Source organism: Schistocerca cancellata, chromosome 4, assembly GCF_023864275.1.
Source record: "Schistocerca cancellata isolate TAMUIC-IGC-003103 chromosome 4, iqSchCanc2.1, whole genome shotgun sequence".
NCBI classification, from domain to species: Eukaryota; Metazoa; Arthropoda; class Insecta; order Orthoptera; family Acrididae; genus Schistocerca; species Schistocerca cancellata.
Genome location: NC_064629.1, coordinates 873,580,657 through 873,607,445, shown reverse-complemented (window position 1 = coordinate 873,607,445; position 26,789 = coordinate 873,580,657). Strand labels below are relative to the sequence as shown.

The window sequence follows — 26,789 nt, the reverse complement described above, 5'->3', positions numbered from 1 at the left end:
TCGTTCCCGTTCCGAAACCTGGAAAGGACAAACATCTCCCCTCTAGCTACCGTCCCATTTCTCTCACGAGTAGTGTCTGTAAGGTTTTGGAGCGTATGGTGAATTACCGTTTAGCTTGGTGGCTGGAATCCCGCAGTCTTTTAACACCTGCCCAATGCGGATTCCGAAAGCATCGTTCTGCAGTTGACCATCTTGTTGCTCTCTCCACTTACATCATGAACAATTTTCTCCGGAAACGCCAAACGGTAGCAATATTTTTCGATCTGGAGAGAGCATACGATACCTGTTGGAGGACAGGCATCCTCCGCACACTGTTCTCTTGGGGCTTTCGAGGCCGGCTGCCCCTTTTTCTTCGCGGATTTATGGCAGAGCGCACATTTAGGGTGCGGGTGAACACTACTCTCTCCCATACTTTCTCCCAAGAAAACGGGGTACCCCAGGGTTCCGTGCTGAGTGTTGTACTGTTTGCCATCGCCATAAATCCAATTATGGATTGTCTCCCTCATGATGTCTCGGGCTCCCTCTTTGTGGACGATTTTGCGATCTACTACAGCGCTCAACGGACCAGCCTTCTTGAACGGCGTCTTCAAGGATGTCTCGATCGCCTCCACTCGTGGAGCATCGAAACTGGCTTCCGTTTCTCACCCAGTAAGACCGTTTGTGTCAATTTTTGGCGACGTAAGGAGTTTCTTCCGCCCTCCTTACATCTAGGTCCTGTCAACCTTCCGTTTTCAGACGTCGCTAAATTCTTGGGTCTTATGTTTGACAGAAAACTATGCTGGTCCTCCCACGTTTCCTATCTTTCGGCTCGCTGTCTGCGATCGCTTAACACCCTCCGTGTCCTGAATGGTACCTCCTGGGGAGCGGACCGAGTGGTCCTTCTCCGCCTCTATCGCGCCTTAGTGCGCTCGAAATTGGATTATGGAAGCATAGTCTACTCCTCTGCTCGGCCGTCTATTCTTCGGCGTCTCGATTCTATCCACCACCGTGGATTACGTTTAGTGTCTGGAGCTTTTTATACTAGCCCTGTGGAAAGCCTTTATGCTGAGACTGCTGAACCTCCGCTGTCCAATCGGCGAGCAGTCCTCCTGAGTCGTTATGCTAGCCATCTGTCTTCCATGCCTGCTAATCCAGCCCACGACCTTTTCTTCGACGCCTCCTTTGATGTAGGGTACGCAGGCCGCTCCTCCTCCCTACTACCCCCGGGAGTCCGCTTCCGTCAACTGCTCCATTCTCTTTCCTTCCGCTTTCCTAAAACCTTCTTGACAACTTGGGGTACGGCACCGCCTTGGCTCCGTCCCCGGATCTGCCTGCTCCGTGACCTTTGTCAATTTCCCAAGGATGGTACCCCTACACTTATTTATCGTCGGGCATTTGCTGCTCTATGTGCACAAATGACGGACGCCACATTTATTTACACCGACGGCTCGAAAACATCGGTAGGTGTAGGGAGTGCCTATATTGTTGGCGACACCCCAAATCGCTTTCGGCTTCCCGACCAATGTTCGGTTTATACTGCGGAGCTTTACGCTGTTCTCCAGGCTGTCCACTACATCCGCTGCCATCAGCGGATACAGTACGTTATCTGCTCAGATTCTCTCAGCTCTCTCCTCAGTCTCCAAGCTCTTTACCCTGTGCACCCTCTGGTCCACCGGATTCAGGACTGTCTGCGCTTGCTCCACCCGGGGGGCGTCTCGGTGGCGTTCCTCTGGCTCCCGGGACACGCTGGTATCTGTGGGAATGAGGCGGCCGATATAGCGGCCAAGGCTGCAGTCTCTCTTCCTCGGCCAGCTATTCAGTCGCTTCCCTTCACCGATATACGGAGCGGTTTATGTCGCCAAGTTGCTCATTTATGGCATGCGCATTGGTCGGCACTCCCCCGTAATAAATTGCGGGAAGTGAAAGCCCTTCCTTGCGCTTGGACCTCTTCCTCCCGAACGCGTCGTCGGGAGGAGGTAATTTTAGCTAGACTCCGGATAGGGCACTGTCGTTTTAGCCATCGACATCTTTTAAGCGGCGATCCTCCCCCACTCTGTCCCCACTGCTCTCAGCTGTGGACGGTAAGACACCTTTTAATTGAATGCCCCTATTTTAATACGTTATGCTCCCGTCTACAGCTATCGCCTGATTTATCGTCGATTTTAGCAGATGACACGCGCTCAGCCGACCGCGTTCTCCAGTTTATTAGTGACAGTGAAATGACGTCAGTCATTTGAAGCTTTTTTTGGGGACAACCACCCCCTTTCTGTAGCAGATTTTTAAGCATTCTTCTATTTTTAGTTTCTTCGATTTTCTGACTTTGTTCCCATTGCTGCTGGTTTTCAATTTCGGTTTTTTACTGTCTTAAGTCACGGGCTGGGCGCTAATGACCATAGAAGTTTTGCGCCCTAAAACCAAAAACAAACAAAAGATGGTGTGGGGGGGAAGGGGGAGGCAGTGGGTGTGACTGATTGTGTGGTGGGCTATAACACTTGTTTACCACCTTTGCAATAATGTGACAGTCTGCTGTGAAAGAAATTAACTCGTTAGTAGAAAGATTAACTGGCATATAATGAATCTGTGTTGTGTGTTGGGAGCAGGGGTGCTGATTCTGTTCACACACTCATCAGTTCTTTCACAGGCAGAAATGAAGTCTGGGTTATAATCTGGCTAACAGCAGAGGTTGTGTGGCATGGACTGGGCGGTTTTTTAGGTTAGGTGGCCTCGGGCAAGTACAGAAAGGGCAACAGCCTCAAAGCGTGCGGGGCAAAGTCAGGACATGCAGGGACGTAGCAGCAATCGGTTGTAATTGTAAACTGTCAAAGCTGCATTGGTAAAATACCGGAACTTCAAGTGCTGATAGAAAACACCGAAGCTGAAATTGTTATAGGTACTGAAAGCTGGCTGAAGCCAAAGATAAATTCTGCCGAAATTTTTACAAAGGCGCAGACGGTGTTTAGAAAGGATAGATTGCATGCAACCGGTGGTGGCATGTTTGTTGCTGTTAGTAGTAGTTTATCCTGTAGTGAAGTAGAAGTGGATAGTTCCTGTGAATTATTATGGGTGGAGGTTACACTCAACAACTGAGCTAGGGTAATAATTGGCTCCTTTTACCAAGCTCCTGACTCAGCAGCAGTAGTGGCAGAACAACTGAGAGAAAATCTGGAATACATTTCACATAAATTTTCTCAGCATGTTATAGTGTTAGGTGGAGATTTCAATTTACCAGATATAGACTGGGACACTCAGATGTTTAGGATGGGTGGTAGGGACAGAGCATCGAGTGACATTATACCGAGTGCACTATCCGAAAATTACCTTGAGCAATTAAACAGAGAACCGACTCATGGAGATAACATCTTGGACCTACTGATAACAAACAGACCCGAACTTTTCGACTCTGTAAGCGCAGAACAGGGAATCAGTGATGATAAGACCATTGCAGCATCCCTGAATGTGGAAGTAAATAGGAATATAAAAAAAGGGAGGAAGGTTTATCTGTTTAGCAAGAGTAATAGAAGGCAGATTTCAGATTACCTAACAGATCAAAACGAAAATTTCTGTTCCGACACTGACAATGTTGAGTGTTTATGGAAAAAGTTCAAGGCAATCGTAAAATGCGTTTTAGGCAGGTACGTGCCGAGTAAAACTGTGAGGGATGGGAAAAACCCACCGTGGTTCAACAACAAAGTTAGGAAACTTCTGTTAAAGCAAAGAGAGCTTCACTGCAAGTTTAAACGCAGCCAAAACCCTTCAGACAAACAGAAGCTAAACGATGTCAAAGTTAGCGTAAGGAGGGCTACGCGTGAAGCATTCAGTGAATTCGAAAGTAAATTTCTATGTACCAACTTGACAGAAAATCCTAGGACGTTCTGGTCTTAAATCAGTAAGTGGCTCGCAACAGCATATCCAGACACTCCAGGATGATGATGGCATTGAAACAGAGGATGACACGCGTAAACCTGAAATACTAAACACCTTTTTCCAAAGCTGTTTCACAGAGGAAGACCACACTGCAGTTCCTTCTCTAAATCCTCGCACAAACGAAAAAATGGCTGACATCGAAATAAGTGTCCAAGGAATAGAAAATCAACTGGAATCACTCAACAGAGGAAAGTCCACTGGACCTGATGGGATACCAATTCGATTCTACACAGAGTACGCGAAAGAACTTGCCCCCCCTTCTAACAGCCGTGTACCGCAAGTCTCTAGAGGAACGGAAGGTTCCAAATGATTGGAAAAGAGCACAGGTAGTCCCAGTCTTCAAGAAGGGTCATCGAGCAGATGCGCAAAACTATAGACCTATATCTCTGACGTCGATCTGTTGTAGAATTTTAGAACGTTTTTTGCTCGCGTATTATGTCATTTCTGTAAACCCAGAATCTACTCTGTAGGAATCAACATGGATTCCGGAAACAGTGATCATGTGAGGCCCAACTCGCTTTATTTGTTCATGAGACCCAGAAAATATTAGATACAGGCTCCCAGGTAGATGCTATTTTCCTTGACTTCCGGAAGGCATTCGATACAGTTCCGCACTGTCGCCTGATAAACAAAGTAAGAGCCTACGGAATATCAGACCAGCTGTGTGGCTGGATTGAAGAGTTTTTAGCAAACAAAACACAGCATGTTGTTATCAATGGAGAGACGTCTACAGACATTAAAGTAACCTCTGGCATGCCACAGGGGAGTGTTATGGGACCATTGCTTTTCACAATATATATAAATGACCTAGTAGATAGTGTCGGATGTTCCATGCGGCTTTTCACGCATGATGCTGTAGTATACAGAGAAGTTGCAGCATTAGAAAATTGTAGCAAAATGCAGGAAGGTCTGCGGTGGATAGGCACTTGGTGCAGGGAGTGGCAACTGAGCCTTAACATAGACAAATGTAATGTATTGCGAATACATAGAGAGAAGGATCTTTTATTGTATGATTATATGCTAGCGGAACAAACACTGGTAGCAGTTACTTCTGTAAAATATCTGGGAGTAAGCGTGAGGAACGATTTGAAGTGGAATGATCATATAAAATTAATTGTTGGCAATGCGGGTACCAGGTTGAGATTCATTGGGAGAGTCCTTAGAAAATGTAGTCCATCAACAAAGGAGGTGGCTTACAAAACACTCGTTCGACCTATACTTGAGTATTGCTCATCAGTGTGAGATCCGTACCAGATCGGGTTGACAGAGAAGGTAGAGAAGATCCAAAGAAGAGCGGCGGATTTTGTCACAGGGTTATTTGGTAAGTGTGATAGCGTTACAGAGATGTTTAGCAAACTCAAGTGGCAGACTCTGCAAGAGAGGCGGTCTGCATCGCGGTGTAGCTTGCTGTCCAGGTTTTGAGAGGGTGCGTTTCTGGATGAGGTATCGAATATATTGCTTCCCCCTACTTATACCTCCCGAGGAGATCATGAATGTAAAATTAGAGAGATTCGAGCACGCACAGAGACTTTTCGGCAGTTGTTCTTCCTGCGAACCATACGCGACTGGAACAGAAAAGCGAGGTAATGACAGTGGCACGTAAAGTGCCCTCCGGCACACACCATTGGGTGGTTTGCGGAGTATAAATGTAGATGTAGATGTAGACTACTACGAAAAGAAAGTAGTGATAGTTTGACATCGGAATCATGAGAGCAGGGATAGTCTCTGAAAATTGTAGAACTGTCTTCCCAGCTGTACCGTCACATTATACTTTGACATTTCTCATATTGAGACTGAGGTAGCGTAGATGTGTCATTCATATGACACCATCAGGGATTAAATTAATAATACTATGTGCTGACTGTGAGGTGCTGCATAGAAAATGGGCCTCAAGCTAAGGCTGGTGAACCTATTGTTATTTATGGTTCTCCCTGTCATAAGTATACTGCATGTTGAAAAGCTCTTAAATGTAGATGCTTTTTGCTGTCATTCTCATGGCATCAACAGCAGTTATACTGTAATTATTATGAGTAGATGATACTTGTTGTTCTTTCAGTATTTATAATCTGAATGACAGTTTCAGTTAAGGGTGACTTACTCTAGACATTACTGTCAGCATTTTGTGTTCCTTGTTACACATTCTGATAGTTGATTCTCCTTTCATGTTAGTTGTAAGACACATCCGCTGGTTTCATTTTCTCTTCAGCTTTTTTTAATGGTTTTCTTGCACAGTAGATGTTCTTGATTTAGAACTTTGTTGTTCGTAGCTTATGAAGTCTCTCTCCAGATGTCCATGTTTTGGGATCTTGCTGAATTATTGTCTTTTGGGGATAGTGCTAATGACAATGTTCTTAAGAAAATATTTTCTATGTCTGTAATGGTCAAAAGACATTTTGTCTGCTCGTAATGTTTACAGTGTAACCACTGGTGACACACCAAAAATGTGGATCATGTCTGGTGGAGGAGTATTTCAGTTTTCAATATACTTAAGACAGAAAGCCAAAAATAGATGTGACAATTATTGATTTACAGTGTTTACTTTTCAATCGGCACAACAGAGAATTATTTGTTGCTAAGCTCTAATCTCCAAACCTTGTTACAGGAAAAAGAATGAAACTCGGTGACATATACTTTTGGTAGTACTTCCCTCAGTGGTTGTGTGTTTGAGACGCAAGCTGGAAGTCACTCCCAAGCCCACTCAAGGAATACATCAGCTTGTGAAAGAAGTTCTTCCTACTAGTAGTATACAGATATTTGGCAGCTAGGCCGAGTATGTTTGGCAACTCTGTGGCCACCAAGTTTCTTCCTGGACGGAACAGAAGTATCCTGCTAAATTCACTTGATATTTTCTTGTAATTCCCATTGAATAATCTCAGTGATTTTCACTTTAGGTTTGACACTAGATTATCAGTTTATGGTTTTGAGGCTAGTAAGGTCACAAGCAGAATTTGGGAGACACCATATTGGTTTTTGTCCTAACCAGTTGAAGCCTATATTTGGTGGAGTTTATTTTATAACTAACACCTTATGAATAAATGCTGTCTAAAAGCACAAACACAACAAAGATCTCTTGAAAATACACTAGTATTGGTATGATTTAATGTAACAAAATGACTGGAAAAGTCATATTGACATTAAAGAATTATTGCATTTCATTGTTTTCAGATTTTCCTTGTGTGTTATGAAAATACGCCGTTTCAAGGCAGTGGTGCACTAAAGGTTTATCAGAAACATTTGTTCTCAGTACTGTTTGTTATAATCATCAGTTACCAACATATTGGCTTTTAGGGGATCATATTATATGAGGAACATTAGTTCAGAAGGTTATGGTAGTGTAGTGGATGTAGCTGCATACTTATGGTGTCACAGTTTGTAGGTTTGCATCCAGCTGTTTTCAGAATATTTTTATTCACCTCTGCATTTTCTAAGAGATTCTGGGACACAGATATTAGTTTAACAGAAGTATTTACTGTAATTTTGTTTGTTCCATTGTGTGAACATGCTAGAGAATATGGGCCAATGAGGATTGTTTTCTACATCACTGCCCCATTTTATTCCAATTTATTATTTACTTATTCATCCAAAAATCACAACCACTGCACAAGACCTGTGATGTTATGGAAACTTCACTGTCTTGTCACACAAACTCGTAAATGCTGCAGATTTAACACACAGAGTAGTAAATGTCTCAAGTTTAGGACCGAAAACAAGGAAAAGGCTAAGTATGGTATGACTTGTGGTGATAAAGTGTCGGGAAATGTGTCGTAGGTGCATAAATATGCTGTCAGTATGTTTTATCTTGGCATTAGCTTTTGGTATTATTTAGTAGTTGATTATGGAAAGGAAAGAAGATACAATATGTAAACTTTCAACTAGACTGTGATATTGCTGCCCCCCCCCCCCCCCCCCAACCCTCCCCTCGAAATAGTGGTTGTGCGATGGACTGATCTGTAACGTAATCTGAGGTCTAAGACAGTTCAAATTGATACGTGTTGCAACCTTTACCAGTATGGAAACCGTGGACTTCACCTCAGTATGACACAGGACAGCACTTAAAAACAGATCATTTCCAAGTCCAAAGTGCATAATATTTTACTAATTAGTGCCATTTTAGGAATGCACGTGTTACCCACCCTTTGTTTTATTGAAAAACTGTTTCAGTGTAAGCTTATAGTAGTAAGGTATAATTCACTTGTACACTGCATATTTTAACAGCATTTTTCCATTAGTTTATTGAACACAGGGTAAACATAAGTCACAAAATTAATCATCAACAATATATTATGCAACATTATCTTAAACAATGTAGTTTACTATGTCCACACGTGTAGAAACCTACTTGTTTGGAGTTAAAAGTGCTGTCAAGCCAGGTTTGAAGTGTAGTTTCATATGAAAAGAAATTGTTATTCAATAAGAAGCAGGAAAGGTAAATATTTGAGGCCGCAAGATCAGTAGAATAAGTATGTGAGGGAAGACTGTCCCCAGATAGTTTTGTTTGTGAAATTAGCAGATTACATTATTATGTAGTAGCAACACGTGATGCAGTTTTGTTAGTCATTTTTCTTATACTGTGATGGAAAGGCGCCTCAGTTGTTGGCAAGAAATGCCAGCTGCAATGGACAGACACCTGGGAAGTAGTTCATAGTGCACAACACCCTTCTTGTACCACCAGATGCAAAATATTACCTGATCACACTGCTCGTTGCTTGAGGAGGTGTCTTTTGTAAGGGTTCAGCCATTAATTTCACCTTAAGAAGTTAATACGAAGGTATCGTAACTCATGTTTCATTGGAATGCTGAGCAAGCAAACTGATGATGTTCAAGGAAACTGCCTTTTGAAGCTTGAAAATATTTTAATTTCTCTAATATTTTGAAGAAGATTGTCCCAAAGTCTGGTTCTTTGGACAGAAAATGATTTAGAGGATGTGTTGGTGTTGTGTACTGGTACAGAGATTATTTTACATTGTTGAGAACAAATACTTCTGATCAGTTGTTCAGATAGTAGTGTAAGGGTTGAAGATAAATAAGAGGGAGTGCAATAATTGAGAAGAAGATAGCACAAACCCAGGGTATGATAATCTCTGTGCTTATCGGCACATAGTCATGATGATTGATTGTAGGCAGGAGTGATATGGCCAAAATAGCATACACCACAAATGTTCACACACAAGCATTATCACCAGTTCCAACCAATGTGAGTTCTTACCCGAAAATCCTTGGATTGGTAAATGCCGCCAGTGTTCTGTAACCAAAAGCTCTGGGCACACTTCAGCAACTACTGTGCAGCATAGTGGTGGAACATTGTGTGTCACAGGGTCTGGAGATCTTGGCTTAGCTACCCAGATCATGAGGATGGTAAAAAAAAGTCTGATGAGATGTGTAGCGGTTGAGGTGGAACAGTTGTTAACAGGCAACCTCTGGGAAATCTGCCAGTTGAAATGTTGTCTAGAGGGTGTGTCTGGCACTTTAATATCAGTCAGTGAAATGGACCACTTCTATTGCCCGAACAAGTGGCGAACTCCTGGAAAGCTAATTGCATCAGGCAATATGCCACAGTGCCTTAAACTGCAGGAGAAGTGTTGTGTCCTGTAGAGATCTTGTCAAGATTTCAAAAGAAGTACTGAAAGAGGAATGGGCTCAAGAATTTATCATTGTCATGGAAAGTATCATGAAAAGTTGGATGAGGATCTGGTAAAATCCAACTCCTGTATCCTTACCTTAAGTAGCACAAAACACCTAGAGCATCTCAAGGCAGATTTCCTCTGCATAAATGTGTGACCCTACATCCCCAACCCAATGCTTTGTTTTAAATACCACCACTTTGGGCACACCACTCTAGGATGTAAGGTAGAAGCCATGTGTGGCAAATGTGATAAGGCTGCCCATGAAGGAGTTGGTTGTTCATCTTTCCAGAGTGTGTAAATTGCTGTGGGGATCATACTCTTTGGGGAAGATAGAGGAGATTAAAACAATGAAGCGCGTCCCGTATGAGGAGGCCAAAAAGATCTATAAGGCCATTCACTACAGCTTTTGCTTCAGTACAACCTCCATGGTAAATAGCTCCCATACTACAGTGGGACATGAATGGGTTCAGGACTCATGTGGAGGAACTGAAACTTCTTGCACAGGCGCACCCCCTGTGCTTGTGTTTACAAGAATCACATTGTAAATCTACTGATGCCCCTGTGCTACGGGGCTATACCCTCCACCACAAGGGTGACCTGACTATGGACAGAGCAAAGGGAGGGCTTGCTGTGTTTGTCAATAATGCACACTACTACTCTGCTCTCCCCTTGATTATCAACTTACAAGCACTAGCCATTGAAGTTCATGTGAGACAGCAGATCACGGTGCTCGCTGTATTTACCTCCACAGGTTGTGACAGACTGTGAGGCTCTCACAGGACTTACAGAACAACTCCTCTGCTCATTTATCCTAGTGGGCAACTTCAATGCCCATAGTGTACAAATGTTATGGTGCTCGAACACTGTTTACTCAAGATGTCAAGTTTTGGAGAGCCTAGTGATGTCTTGGGTGATGTGGATCCTCAAAACAGTCAATGGCACTCATTTCTCAGCTGCTACTAGATGATTCTCACTGTGGGCAGGTGAAGCATTAGTTGGAAGGAAGCTGCCAAAATGCATGGTCAGCAGAATTAACTGGACACTGTTCAGCCAGCTGGCTGTGTTTGAACACAAAGGCAGTGTTCAGGAAAGGGTGGATCATGTCACACGAGTTCTCCATTATCCCAAAGTCCTCAGGTCTCCTTAGAAGGCAGCCTGGTCCTTGACGGACCGATGAGTTGTTCAGCAATCTGGGTCAGACATGTGGCTCTATGACAATTCAAATGCTGCCCATTGGCAGACAACCTCACAGCCTTTGTAGTTGCAAGAGCTAACACTCAACACATAATTAAGGAGAGGGGGGGGGGAAGAAGATCATTGGCAAGCATTCCTAGTCTCTATCAACTGTTACTCTTGTTCTACTACCGAGCGAGGTGGCGCAGTGGTTAGACACTGGACTCGCATTCGGGAGGACGACGGTTCAATCCCGGGTCCGGCCATCCTGATTTAGGTTTTCCGTGATTTCCCTAAATCACTCCAGGCAAATGCCGGGATGGTTCCTCTGAAAGGGCACGGCCGCCTTCCTTCCCCATCCTTCCCTAATCCGATGAGACCGATGACCACGCTGTCTGGTCTCCTTCCCCAAAACAACCAACCAACCATCTTGTTCTACTAAAGTGTGGGAATCCATTAGGAGGATTTCCGGTAAATGCAGTTGTTTACTGATAGCAGTAGTGCTGATACAGGGGTGTCTTCAAACAGTGCCAGGAGACATTGCCCAAACAATGACAGAGCATTTTGCAGCAACTACTACCGATGCCAGCCAGGATCTGGCGTTCCACCACTACCGCATGAATGTTGCAAGGGCAAAGTTGGAGTTCAGATACAACAATTCTGAGTTTTAAAAGTGCCCTTTCTCCATGTGGGAGCTGAATTTGGCACTGTCTGAGGCACGATACTGCACCTGGTCACTATGAAATCCAGTACAGCATGCTTCAACATTTGAAAACAGCATAAAGGATATCCTCCTTGAATGTTTTAAGTTGATATGGCAGACAAGCTAATTTCTCAACTTGGGGGAGAGTCAGTTTTGATATGTGTCCTCAGACCAGGAAAGGACCAAACTTGTCCCAGTAGCTACTGGAGCTCTGCCTAAACGAGCTGTGTAGGAAAGATCCTGGAGCGAATGGTTTACCACTGAAAGTCCTTGAGGAATAGGATCGCCATAATCAAGGATCAGGAGGATTAGTCACTCCAGAAGTTTCTTTTTTAAGCTTGAGAGGAAATACTTTTTATATTTGTTTGGTGAATGAAGTAATGGTGACATCTTCTTACAGACTGTAGTTGTGTGTCAATTATCAGGAGTTCCTGAATGTGGAAAATCATTCATGTCTTGAAACAAGGAAATCCTGTTACGATATAATTTGTCTGATAGCACTTGCCCCAAATATGATACAAATGTTTCAAACTGCCTCTACTGCCTGAATTACTCTATTAAACCCAAAGGGAACAATATGTCACAAATCTTACACCTTTTTCCACTTGCAACCCTATTTTATAAAACTTTAACAACTTCCACAAGATCAAGTATGTAAAATCCAGTATTTAAGTGTAACACAAATGCTAGAACTTAAAACTAAGAAAGTGACACTTGATAAATACACTCGTAGTAACCTAAGTGTATTACTGTACAGTGATCACTCTGTTTATCGAAGTTATTTCACATGAAAATCGAATTACAATATGAAGTAATTTTATGATTACCAATGCAATAGCAGAAACGTGCCAAGGTGCACTATGGCACGCTGTGATTAGCTGGTCCAACGGCAGCTGGTGACAAGCAGCTGGTGGCTGCTGCAAGGTGGGGAAACACTCAAGCATTAACTGTTCTGACCTTGATGTAACAATGAGCTCTCTTGCAGAAATGTTTTGCTATTACTGTTGGATTAGAAAGTGAAGCAAATTGTGTTTTAAGTTCCATCAGACTGATACTTTTAGCAGACTGACAAAATGTAGTGTAAAGATAAAAGAAAGAGTGGACTTGAACTCGGTGCTTCGTGTGTACGTGCAGATACAGCACTGTAATATTGCAAGCAGGAGATGATGCTTTCACATTCTAGTGGATGGACTTGGAATTCTGAGGAGCAGCTGGTTTTATTGGCACCTTAAGTGAATGATTTGGATATAGTCTCGTTGGCAGCCAGCCAGCAGCCAGGTTTTATGTCTAAGACTGTACATCAAGAGCCTATCTCCCAACATCTTATTAAAGCATTCTGTGTTGCTGTTTGTCTGTAGGTGGTAGGCAGTTGATATCCTCTATTTGATGTCACAACTTGAAGTTACCTCTTATATCAGTCTCGACTGGAAAACTTTTCCATGCTCAGAGATCAACACATTGAGTGCTCCATGCTTCAAAATGATTCTTCTGCAAGAAACCTTGCAGTTGGCTCAGCTTTGTTGACTGCATAGTGAGTAAGGTAGTCAGCGCAGACTATTACCCATCAGTTCCCTTGTGTTGACTTCAGGAACTTCCCCTAGAGGTTGATTCTGGTTTGGTGGAATGGCATTTTTGCAGTCTGAATTGGTACCATATGCCCCAAAGGTAATTGCAACATGTGCTTATGTATCTGGCATTCCAGTGGCTTAAATAGTGTGTAGTGGATTGGTAGATGCATGGTCAGTGATAGCTGCATATGATTCTGTTCAGAATCTTCATGAATCACAGGAGCGCCATGGAAACACTTCAAGATTGCTGCCCATAGATTTCTTTTGTGAGTCTTAGCAGCAATTGACAAAAGCTTCACAATTTAACTGAGCATCTCAATTGATGACTGGAACTCATCTCATTCATGATTGTGGGATAACATCATCTTCAATGGCAAACAACTGCCCAGAGAAATCTTTGTTATGTGTACTTCTTGGAATAGCTTCACCAGTCTGGAGCTCAGATCTTCCACAGTCCGTGGCTGCTTTTGATACCTGCAAGAAGTCCCAGCTGAGAATAACATCATCATAACATTCTGCTGAGCCATCAATGCTATTAACAGAAAAACACTCATCCGAGAACTCAACCTGTTAATAGGTGACACATACCAAATAACAAAAGTACTTTGACATCTTAAGATAGAACCACATTCAAATGTCTGATGATATCATCCTATCCAAGAATTTAACACAAGCAAATGAAGTGCTACAACAAAACCAGATCAGTCAGACACTGTTCAGCATCATAACAGCAAACATCACAAAGATAATTATGGACAGCACAGCAACACTCATACTTTATGCAGGTGATGTGATAAAAGTTCAAGAGACAAGGAAGAGCTACAAAAGGTGCTAAACAGTCTCACATCTTGGACCTTGGAAAATGACCTACAAGTAAATCACAACAAAACCTAACACATGATTTTCAGAAAAGCTGGTAAACTCACACAAAAGATACTCTGACCTCCCAAAATAAACTGCTAGAAGTGGTTCCAAAATATAGGTATCTAGGAATTACACTGCAAACATCATTCAACACCCATGTGGAAGAAAGAACAATAGCAGTAATAAAAGCAATTTACAAATCCAACAGCCTCAATAACTCTCAGTAAAACTGACAATAACACCATTTAAAATGGCCATAGCACAAACGGCACAACCTATGGGACCCACACAGTCTTGGACAAACTACATGAACAACCTTGTAACATTAGAGAAAGGCAAATCCTGCTATATGAAGCAAATCATGGGAATCAGAAGGTCAGTGCTTCCAAGACTGGCTGACATCTTAACAAAAGAAGCCTTCATAGACAATGTCAGAATGCAGATACTCCTGCCAAACACAAAGGCCTACAAAAGCACATACCAAAATACTCATAGGAAAAAAGCTCTACCTGGTACAATTTCTACTCAACTGATGCCATAATAATGGAAGAATGATAACAGGCAAACTACAAACTTCAGCATGTAGTAAAATGATAGGCAACATATGGTTTTCACCTCAAGTTCTGCCAAAACTAGATTCCACCAGCTGATTGGAGACTGCATGTGTGAATTGTGTAGTGAACATTGTGAAAAAAAATGGGCAGAAGGATGAATTTCAGTAATAAAACAAGGACTGGAGCACACTGTGCACATTTTTGGTAGTAAATGTAATGTGCATTACATTCTACTAAAATAACAAGTTCATAGAGATGCATTCTGTCATTGATAGTTATTCGAATACCCATTCCTGTCAGCCAGCTGTATTTCCCATTTGTGACTTTCAGCACAATCAGTTTCATATCATGAAACCATCTATTTTTAGTTGGCTACAATAAGTGTTTGGCATTACAGAAAAGGGAGCTCCTGAGTTGACTAATGCTCAGACAGGGTGGCCATTGATGATGATGTCAGTCAGATTTCCTGACTTGTTGAAGACTGTTGTCCACTATCTGTGGTGTCTTCAACTCTATAGATGGTTACCTTGCTTAGTTTTCCTAAATTTGGTGGCTAGGCGTAAGTCTGGCTGGTGGTACCTCTGTATGGCAACAGGGAATGGCTACGGTGTATTGGGAAACAACTTCTTCATACAGAGTATGGCAGTGAGCTCCATACCACAGGTCGACTATAATCATCTAGATCTGACTAGCATGAATAATAATGTTGTGATGGTTGAAATTTGGTAGAATAGTAGTAATCAAAAACTCACCTCCTTTCTCTGCAATGATGTACAACATGTGCAGGACATTCATAGTGGAAACACAACGGCATATTGTCCTCTGTTCCGCAAATGTCTGTCCTTCTGTGGGGAGTTGTACTGACTCATCTTGCACACATGCTAACATTTCATTTGCCACTTCTTTTTCAGTCTGTGAAATTCCTTGGGTTCCTTTCTGGTGAAATATCAACTTCAGCAACTGTTGTATATTAAATGCAATGTTTGCTTTGATTATCATCACCATTGCTCTCCTTTGTATCAACACCACTAGCAGTGTAGCAAAGGTGAGAGTTACTTGTCGACTAAGTGGTTTAACTGTGCTCTGTAACCTCATGCTGTGGTCACCATTGGATAGCTCCAGTCCCATGCCCTGCCTCCATGGGGGCTCACAGTTCTTTCGTGGGTTCATGTATAATACATGTGGGGCCCTGAGCTATTGCAGCCCATTCTTCCTTCCCTGGCTGCATTTCCTTCCCCGAGCCCCTCCTTCCCCAACCTCCTCCTTCCCTGCTGCCCCCTTCTTCCCCGCTCTTGGTGTTCTGATTTATGTTGAACTGGCTCTCCATCTGGTTTTCTGTATTCCTTCCAATTTTGTCCTTCTTGCCTGTTCTCTTTCATCCTTTTTGGTGTTTTGGCACACCCTTGAGATTTGACCTCCACTTCTAAATGTTCTATTGTTAGTGTGAGCCATTTGGGGAAGAACTCCTTTCCGAGTATCTGTGGCGTTGATTCCTCTCCCCCACTTCTTTCCCCACTGTAGGCCCCTCCACCCTGCTAGAGTCCCAGCACGTGTAGCCAGTCCGTGTGATGGGGCTGTTATGTACCCATCTGGCTGAATCCTCTGACAACACATGGATCACACTACTGATACCTGAGCTGTTGCCTCCCCATGTATGCCAAGGAGTGGCTGGTTGTCATGCTGGAGCATCAGAACACCTAGCAATGGCTGCCATGCCAGTTGCTGTGGCTGCTGGGTTGTGCCCATAGGGACAGCCCCTGATCGGAGTGGGTGGTATGAGGCCGGATGCTTGGCACATGAAGCATATCAAGCTGCAAAAATCTGGCCATTCTCGAAAGACCGTCGCTCCAAGTGGTAAATGTTCATTAAATGCTGCTTTGTATGAACCTGCAGCCTTCCCTCCCCTGGCTACACCCTGGGAGGAGGGCCAGGCTCACCATATTAGGATGAAACACTTTCACCACTACCGGGTTGTACTAGGATGGATGGGAACACTTTAATTGCCACAAAGCCGTTGTTTTTTGCGGTGAATTTTGAGGACAAGTTTGGCAAAGTGAAGTCTCTCAGTAAGATGTGATCGGGCTCCCTGTTGATCAAAACTACTTCTGCTGCCCAATCTGCAGCTCTTCGTGCGTGTGAAGGCGATGTCTCGGTGTCCATTACCCCTCACCAGTCACTGAATGTGGTCCAGGGAGTGATTTTTCATTAGGACCTCATCCTGCAAACTGATGAGGAACTCTGGGCTAATCTGGAGCAACATTTCGTCCATTTTGTTTGATGTATGCAGCAAGGTCCTAAAGACCACCACACTAGTACTGGCACCTTTATTCTAGCTTTTGAGGGAGATACCCTCCCAGAGAAGGCCAAGGTCATGAGTTACTGATTTGACATGAAGCCGTACATCCCACCACCCATGAGGTGCTTTTGGTGCTTGCGTTATGGGCATATTCCTTCCCACTGTACGGTGGACCCTCTGTTTGGTGACTGTGGACACCCACTCCATGAGGGAAGCCCCTGTCTTCCACATCTTGTGTGTATAAATTGTCGTGACGCCGCACTCCACACTCGTCAGATTGCTTAGCTTACAAGAGAGGAAAGAACGTCCAACAGTACAGGTCCCCGGATCACTTAACTTATGCTGAGTCTTGCCAAAAATATGACTGACTCCATCCAGTGTCACTTTCGTCAACTTTTGCCTCTGTTATGTCATTTCCCTCTTCTCCCTCTTCCTTACCTCAACCCTGTCCCCCTCCTCCTCGCCCTCCCCCTCTCCTAGGGCTCCCACGCCCTCCACTCTGGGTGCTGCTCCCCTTCCCTGGCCAAAGAAGTGCGCCCCTTCTTTGGCACCCACCAGTGATGGCGCTTCCCCCCCCCCCCCCTCCCTCCCCCAGGCCCCCTCCCCTCGGCATCTCTCTGCCCTGACCTGCCCTCCTCATCCGTAGTAGTAGTAGTAGTAGTAGTAGGAGGAGGAGGAGGAGGAGGAGGAGGAGGCCTCCCTGGTGCCCCCGCACATGTCATTTACCCCCTCACAACCTGCGTCTGACATCTTATTTATGGATGTAATGCCATTCTCGGCAGTGATGACCACTGACTGAGTGACAGGAATTCCTTTCAGTTTCTGTATGTCTAATTTGGACTCTCGCTGTATACTAATCCAGTGGAATTGCAACAGATATTATCATCACATGGCGGAAATACAATGCCTTGATTCTTCTTATTCTGCATTCTGTCTGTTCTTAAAGACATACGTTTCTATGATGACCACTCTCCAATGTTTCACGGTTATTGGGCATACTGCCAGAGCCGTGCTGGCCCCAGGATTGCATCTGGAGGGGTCTGCTCCTTGTTTTGCACCAATGTTATTAGTGACTCGATTCCCCTTCGTACTAACCGGGAAGTAATAGCAGTAGGAGTGCGAACAACCCAAGCAATGTCTACCTCCCACCAGATAGGCCACTTCCTTACATTGAAGTGCCTACCTTAATACAGCAACTCCCACCCTCATATTTCCTCCTTGGGGACTCAATGCACACCACCTCCTGTGGGGGAGTGCCACTTTGACAGGTAAGGGTCTTCTAATTGGCCAACTTATTATAGGCTTTGCTTTTCTGCTATTGATCTCATGATCTCCTCCCCTGCTCTCATGGCTTCACTACATTGATCACCCCATGATCTTTGTGATAGTGACCACTTTCCAGTGATTCTATCATTCCCCTGCCACCACCAGGCAGACGGGCCCCCACGTTGGTCATTCCGCAGAGCTAATTGTGCTTTATATACATCTGCTATGCACTTCAACACCTCTCTCTTGGTTTTCATTAATGCGGTCATGCAAGATGTCTCTGACACTATTCTTCGTGCCGCTGGCACTGCTGTCCCCTATTCTCAGGTCCCCCTCATTGTCAGCCAGTACCATGGTGGACCAAGGATGTTGCAGTCACTATACAGGACCGCCGATGGGTGCTGCAATGATTTAAATGACACTCTTCATAAATCGACCTTATCACTTGTAAGCATCTCCGTGCTAAGGGCCACTGCCTTATTAAGCAGAGTAAACAGGAATGCTGGGAGCACTGTGTTTCCTCCCTGGTGCCGTATGTCTCTTCATCACAGGTTTTATTCAAGCTTCTTAGCCTTTCGGGGCACCAGCATCAATCAGCTGTCCTGGCTCTTACCCTACAGGGTGCTTTGTGTACCGATCTATAGGTCCTTGCAGAACACCTCGCAACACATTTTATGACAGCATCGGTGTCTTCTTCCTATTCTGCTACTTTTCTCTGGCAGAAACTACAAGTTGGAGAATCCTCTCCTCCCCCCCCCCCCCCCTCCCAACCCTGTCTCCTGTTTCAATTCCCACCAAACTGAAGCCTATAATGAACCCTTCACTGAATAGGAATTTGTGCAGGCTCTTTCCTCTTCACATGACCCAGCCCCAGGCCTGGATTCCATCAACAACCAGATGATCCAACACATGGACTTTACCCAGAGGCAACATCTACTCAGGGTCTTCAACCACATTTGGCTCGCAGGTGCCTTCCCTCTTGCAATGGCAAGACAGCATAGCTGTCCCTGACCTTAAGCCCAAGAAAAACCTAACGTCTCTCAACTGCTACTGAGCGATTAGCCTGAACAATGTACTTTGTAAACTGCTCAAGAGGATGATTAGCTTCCGATTATGTTGGGTACTCAAATTTCAGGGCCTTTGTCCTCGTATGAGTGTGCCTCCCACGAAGGATGATCTGCAGCTGACCATTTACTCAGATTCGAAACAGCAATCGGCAATCAGATAGGCTTTTACTAACTGCCAACACCTTGTCGCGGTCTTCTTTGACCTACATAAGGCATATGACACAGCTTGGCACCATTGCATTTTACTTACCCTCCATAACTGGGGCTTTCATGGCCCCCTTTTGATTTTTATCCATAAGTTTTTTTTTTGCCTCTAACTCTTCTGGGTTTGAGTTGGCACTTGACTCAGCACCTCTCGGACCCAGGAGAACGGTATCCCGCAGGGTTCTCTGTTAAATGTCACACTCTTCCTCATCGCCGTCAGTGGGCTTGTACCTTCTGTTGGGCCTCTGTGGTTACCCCGGTATCATATGCCGATTATTTTTTCATCTGATGCAGCTTCCACGTAGCAGCATCTGCTGAACACCAGCTCTAAGGTGCCATCTGATGGGCCTTTGCGTGGGTCCTTTCCCATGGCTTCCAGGTTTCTCCCTCTGAAAAGTGGGTTATGCATTTTTGCCATAGACCTACAGTACACCCTGATCCAGAATTTTATTTAAGTGACCAGCACCTAGATGATGTAGTGCAGTTCTGTTTCTTCAGCCTTCATTTTGATCAAAATCTAACACGGTTGCCCCATATTCGTCACCGTAAGACGACATGCATGTGGAAGCCTAATGTTCTCCGCCTCCTGGCCCACACATCTTGAGGTGCAGACCATCTATACCGTGCTCTGGTTTTGTCCTGACTAGGTTATGGTTGTCAGGTTTATTGCTCAGCAGCTCCTTCCACTCTGAAACTACTTGACCTTGTTCATCATTATGGGGTGTGTCTGGATGTTGGTGCTTTTTGCACTAGTCCTGTCGACAGACCCCTCACAGAAATGGGGATTTGCCCTCTACAAATATGACGGAGCCACCTCCTGGTTTCTTATGCAGCTGCCATTCGAATATTCCCTCACCATCCCACGTGTCTCATCCTCTTTGCAAATGAGGGATGTCTCCCTCCTGATACCGGCCCTCGAGTGGGATTGCCAGTTGGAATGCATCTCACTTCCCTCTGTTGGGATCTCCATCTCCAGTCACTGCTGGAATGTGCCCTGTGTATTTCCTCCTGCAACCCCCCCCCTCCCCCTGCCCCCCTTTCCCTTGGATGATGCCTTGACAACGGATTAGGGCTGACCTATTCCTAGGTCCTAAGGTCTCTGTCGCCCCTGTGATATACCAGCGTCTTGTATGTTCCATCCTTGGGGAGGTAGGGTGCTACCATCTCTGCCTTGATGGTTCTAAAATGATAGATAGGGTGGGAATGCTTTTAGTCTTCTACTGGCAAGGAACACCATTTACTGCCAGGATCATGTAGTGTGTTCACAGCAGAGCTGCTAGCCATTAACATGGGCCTCCATTTTGTTACTCAGGCCTCCACAGTGTCTTAATATGTACCGACTCAGTGAGCAGTCTGCAGGCTATAGACCAATGCTACTCACGTTGCCCTTTGGTCTCTGCTATCCACAAGCTCCTCTTTGCCCTTTGCCATGCAGCTTGCTCAGTTGTCTTTCTCTGGGTCTCAAGTCATGTGGGCATCATAGGGAATGAACTGGTTGACCATTTGGCTAGAGATGCAGATACTGACCCCTCACCCCAATTCCCTTTCATGATTCCAGGTGCAAATATGCAGATTCACATTAAATCTCTTTCTCCCCAAAAGTGGGATGACATCTGGTGCGCTATTGCTCTCACTAATAAACTCCGCACAATGAAGGAGACTACTGCAATTTGGCGTTTTTCCTTCTGCTCCTCTCGAAAGAAGTCCACAGTCTTATGCCATGTAAGCATCGGTCATACTAGGCTCACCTATCCCCCCCCCCCCTTGCGTAACAAGCCACCCCCACAATATGGTTGTAGAGCCAGACTGACGGTATCATATATATTGGTGGAATGTCCCCTTCTTTTGGCCATTCGTACTAAGTATGGTCTTCCAAATTTCTTGTCTTTAGTATTAGCAGACAATTCACAAATGGCTGAACAGGCCCTCAGTTTCCTTCATGAAAGTGATTTTTATTTTCAGTTATAAGGTTTTGCTTTCCTCCTGGAGGAGGGACAAGAGGTCGTGGTTGGGGCCTTTTTTTGTGTTTTCTGGGTCTGGGGCCCATGACCACTCCCCCATCCAAGGATCACTCTTTTATCCCTCTGTTTTTCCAGTTCTTCAATTTGACCTTCCCTTTTATGCCTTCTACTGTGTGTGTTTTTAGCTTCCTCTCTTTTTTGTTGACACCTCTGATGCAGGTATCTTTTGAACTGCGGGACTGATGACCTCGCCGTTTAGTCCCACAACCCCCCTCAATCAATCAATCAGTCTGTCCACTGCATTGCCATTAGCAGCCAATAGTGTGGTTGCATGGTAAACAATATTTGGGGCATCGAATGCCGTAAACATCATTGGCTTTTCGCGAGCTCACATTTAAGGGGTTCCTTGTCAGTCAAATCCTTTCAGCCATTTCATTGGATCCTGAGAAACACTTCCAGAAACACTTATTGGATGCGTGATGTACAGCTTGTTTGTTACTGTTTTGGAATCCATGGTATCCTGAATATATTGAATTTGGGAAGAATGTATTGCTTGTATTCTGGTTCCTGCCAATGTAGGCAACTGAGTTTTATGTTGTCTAATTGGAGCCAGTGTTGATTTAGATGTCTTGAAATACCTAGCGTCTCTACCAAACAGAATCAAGTTCAAGTCCAAAAGCAGATTAAACGAATTAAGCATAACACTAAGCACTGAAAGCATGTTTATTATGAAAACCAATGTACAACCAGAACAGAACAGAACAGAACAGAAAAGGACTGAACTAAACTGAACTCTAATTATGGATGAAGAGTTCTCCTATTAATACAAACATTGAATACAAATAACTTAAGATGTGAAGGTAACCATGCTCCATATAATTCAGGCATTGAGTGGTCAACAGATGCCCAAACAAGATTGAAAATTGTTTTTCATTATTTTGCTCTGTAGGGGGCAATTGCCCAAAATCTCAGTAACATTTTCATCTTATTTATATGCTTAATGATTACTCAGTGTCTCACCTATATCATGAGAATGGCTATTCTTGCTCCTTTCATTATTGCTAATAGCAATCTGTCATTTTAAGCATTTACTGATATTCTTAAATATTTCATTAGCTGCCATTTTGGTAAGATGTCTAGTGTTTTTGTTTATTTTTTACTGGCATGGTATGTGAAAAAACATCAGAGTGCTTATTGTGGCTATGGAATTGAGATGTACTGCTTTCTGTTGTGAAGATTAAATTTGTGATGTGAACGTGCTGTGTTCTCTTTCATAGGATTTAGAACTTTTGCAAAATATCAAAAGAATTAAGACACACAGGATCTGAAGATGTTGTTCTAAAAAAAAAAAAAAAAAAAAAAAATTGTAAATTTAACTCGCAGCACATTCTCAGAAAATTTTGAAAATGCTCAAAGCAACAAAATTGGATAATAGTACCATACTGTTATTCCAATTCCATTTTGGCAGAGCATCATTATGATGAAGACCACTTCGGCTCTATGATAAATATTTATTTATGATCCAAAGTTTCATAGCATTAGAGATACATCTTCAGGGATACGTATTTATTTCATAACTTGGTTCAAGTGGTAACCAATAGATCACCAAACATTCTGTGTCCAGTTGTAATAATTGTTTTAACTGTTGAAGAGGCAACTAGTCAAGTTAACTGGATTACCAACATGTTGGATGGTTAAAAAGAAGTATTACAATTGGACAGAGAATGTTTGATTATCTAGTGGTTATTGCTTGAACCAAGGTATAAAATAAATATTTATCTATGAAGATGTGGCTCTAACACCTTGATACTAGTGGATCATAAATATTTATCATACAGCTGAAGTTGTCACTTTTTCACCATGGTACAGTTACACAGCTGTGGTAGCCCACAATACAAGATTTTCTGCAATGTTGGAAGAGGCTTAATAACATACTTAAGTATGTCCAGAGATCTGCCTGCCTAACGAGATTTTTTACATCTGTATCTCAGTATGTAACAAATCTCAGATGAAAGCTGTAGTGTGTAATGAAACTGTACAGTCTCATCATTACATACAACTTTGTCCATACTATATAATTAATGTCTCTATTAGCTCATTTGTAACCATTTTCAGTTTAGAACTCCTGTCAGTTCCTTGATATTTCTCTTGAACTTCTACCAGATTGCATTTCCACTCACACTACAGCACTATCTTGGCTCACACATCTACACTGATGTCAGATGATTTACAGTCTGCTGATCACTGTCTGGGAAGTTCTTCCTGACATTTCTATCGCTTTTATTCTTTTTTTTTTTGTGTTCATTACTTTATCTTGCAGGCATTCGCAAGGTACCCAGTTTGTGGCTAGTATCTCACACCAACACTCATCTTGTTAAGCCTTTCAACATAATGACTTCTTCCCAAGACATTGTTGGGATTTGTTTCATTCTGCTCTACCTTTTAAGTATCTCTATTTCCTGACCTTGATTACAACCTTCCTGAAGTTACCACCTCCATTAGAAATTTGTTAAAAGAGCTGTTTGAGGTTTCCACATTACTACTGTTGCTGCAGATATGTACATTTCTTAAGCTTTACTCAAGTAAGTTTAAGGCTATCATATCCAAATCTGAAAACCTCATTGTTCTGGAGCGAACAGATGAAACTCCAAAACAAGTTTTTTAAACACCTACTCAACTACAGCAGTCTACAGAGGCTACAAGAAGATCCATCCCATACAAAGTCAGTTATGCTGATCCAACTGCTATAATTCAGAACAGAAGTGAAAAAAAACTTTGCTTATAGTTTGTGGCTGTTGCCACTTGTGGAGATTTTGTGGTTCTCAGAGAAAATCCTCCTTGATCAGGAAAAAGGAATAGATGTGTATCTGAGGGGTACTGCTTTATTAGACGGCTTCTTCACATGCACGTAATGTAACCTATTGATTCCAAAATCATTGTTGCTATAATTGTTATTATTTTGAATTTTTTTTTTCTTTTGTTGATGTGAAATCTCAGTTGTGATTGACATTCTTTTCCAAATATAGATGTTGAGTTTAAAATAATTTCTTAGAGTACCTTTCCAAAACATATGCCCTCAGATTGCCTCCTGCATGGTTAACAACCCTTCCTCTTTTTCAGTTTATTAGAAATCAATTATATGCCCTCAGATTGCCTCCTACATGGTTAACAATCCTTCCTCTTTTTCAGTTTATTAGAAATCAATTATTGATTTATGTTTAACATAATTTTCTTCTCTCTATTTTATTTTTCCCATTTTCTTTTGCCCTTTTTTCTAGTTCTTAACTTCATTATTCTTTCTCCTTTTCATTTCTCTCTTTCTTTTAATCCATCCTTACTTCTCAATCTGTCCCCTCTGTTATCTCTGAACTGAAGCTAACACAGTGCCTGCCAAAGTACTATCTTTGCTCTTCTGCTCTCTCTGATTTCTTCTTCTTCTTCTTCTTCTTCATTTTTTGTCTTCTCTCTTCTTCATAACCAACATACGGTCTGAGTGCTTTTAAGACTTGAGTTTTTCAGATTTGTGAAGGGTGATTCTGTGATGTTACAAACTTTCAAGGATGATTGAGAAGGTTAAATGTATTGCTTTGAGGTAAGGGACCCTACTTTGGAAATGAGAGCTGAACGTTATGAACAAAAATCATTCCAATACCTCTGACAGTGGAACACATGTATCAGTACTGTTGTTGTTAAGATTATAGAGTGGGCAACTTTCAGAGGTGGTATTATGGACCAAAACAAGCAAGCTTTAAAATGCATACCTTAAGAGCTAAGGGCACTTCTCCAGTAGAAGAGATGTTTCACAGTATCAAAAATGAACAAGTGCTCGTAGTTCTAAAGTTATGCATTTTAGAGCCTCTCTTTACAGGACTAATTATTATTATTATCTTCTTCCCTTTCTCAGACCTTAGGTCTGGTTAAAAATGGAAAGTGAAGCGGACCTTGATCAAGCGTGACTTCCTTTTAACTGTACGGTATATGTTATATTGCATTTAGGAACTTTCGGGTAATTGAACATGTATCAATAATTACAGATTTCTGTAGTTGTATATAGTCTGGATGTAGCTGTATTGCGTTGATGTACTGGTGGATATTGTGTGGTATGATTCCTGTAGTTGATAGTATAATTGGTATGATGTCAACTTTATCCTGATGCCACATGTCCTTGACTTCCTCAGCCTTATTATTATTATTACTATTACTATTATTACTACTGTTACTCCCACTACTACTACTACTGTTGCTACTTTTTTCCGTACTACCATCTCAGAAGGTTGCTTATGCTACAGTACTAGTACATGTATTCTGGTGTCACAGGCATCAGAATGATTTTCGCTCATAACTTTAGACTCGGTCATTTCCAGACCAGGGTCCCCAAACTGAAATTGATACATTTACCTTATCCATCATCCCTGAAAGTTTGTATCATCATCATCATCATCATCATCATCATCATCGTCGTCGTCATCGTCATGATGGATGCACCCTGTATGTAGTTTAACATCAAAATCTCCAATCTCCTATCACCTTTATTGACATCATATTTGCAATTTCATTGAGTAGCGTAGAGTTCCTTACTTCATTGCATATATGTTCCAGGTTTAGTCATGTATCCTTCTTTTGTGTTAATAGCCAATTTAATGCAAACACTATGAAATGTTTTCTTGTTTTCAGGCTTGTACTGCCCTTAATGCAGTCATATATAAAAGCTGGGGACTTTACAATCCGGGGTAAACTTAAATCAGCTTTGATTGATAATGCAATATATTATGGATCATATCTCTTCATATGTGTCATTCTTATAATATATATTGCAGTAAGACCAAGCCGTTATTTTTATGGGTGAGTAAAGCATGCTTTTACAATTGGGTGGCTCAGTGGAGGAAGGATCTATCCCATTTGGAGTTAGTTTTGAGAAAAAAATCCTAAGTTTGTTTTTGGCAGACACACAAGTCTTTCAGAATTATTTTTAGCACAGCAGTACAAAACTTGACAGTCCTTTTACTTGAAAATTTACAAGAGGCTATGTTATCTATTTTTGAATGATCCACAATTTGTCATCTTTCAAATCTCTAGTACAGAAATGGATAAAAGTCATGGTATTTGAGGGTTCATCAGCTAAAAATTCTTTCTTATGACAGCAGAAATTTACTTTCATTTCATAAAGAAGACACACACAACCAAGTAAGTATAAATAATGAAAATCTGAAATCATGTGCGTATTTTAAAACATCAGTTTCTAGGTACATGTCCCAATCAACATTCCCAGTTTTACATTTAGAAGATTTCTATTAACTTCTGATGCACAGAAGGTATAAATTTCATGAGGGATATAATATCAAATTTCAACTTTTGTGCTGACTTTCCGTAAGAGTATTTTATCAGAAAATTGACATCACACAGCACTGGGCATTTCCCTTGCAATTTTGCAGACTATTTTTTTCTTCTGTTGCTATGCCAGACACAGAAAATTTTACATTCATGTCTAATCTGCAGTGTCTGTGTAATGTGCACTTCCTGCTTATCAGCTGATAAATTTCCTCCTGTTAACATTTTATTTAGATTAGTGAAATTATCATTTGTCATTTTAATGTGTCTCTGAATTG

The 26,789-nt window shown here is 42.6% G+C and overlaps 1 protein-coding gene across 1 annotated transcript in view; it reads left to right on the top strand.

Annotated features, from left to right (window-relative positions):
* The window catches only part of LOC126185024 (LMBR1 domain-containing protein 2 homolog), a 125,476-nt gene that overhangs the window by 28,308 nt on the left and 70,379 nt on the right, over window positions 1-26,789 (top strand). Inside the window, exon 3 of the mRNA XM_049927753.1 lies at window positions 25,858-26,025. Within this exon, the coding sequence (XP_049783710.1) occupies window positions 25,858-26,025 (168 nt within the window). The remainder of the gene's footprint in view (window positions 1-25,857; window positions 26,026-26,789) is intronic.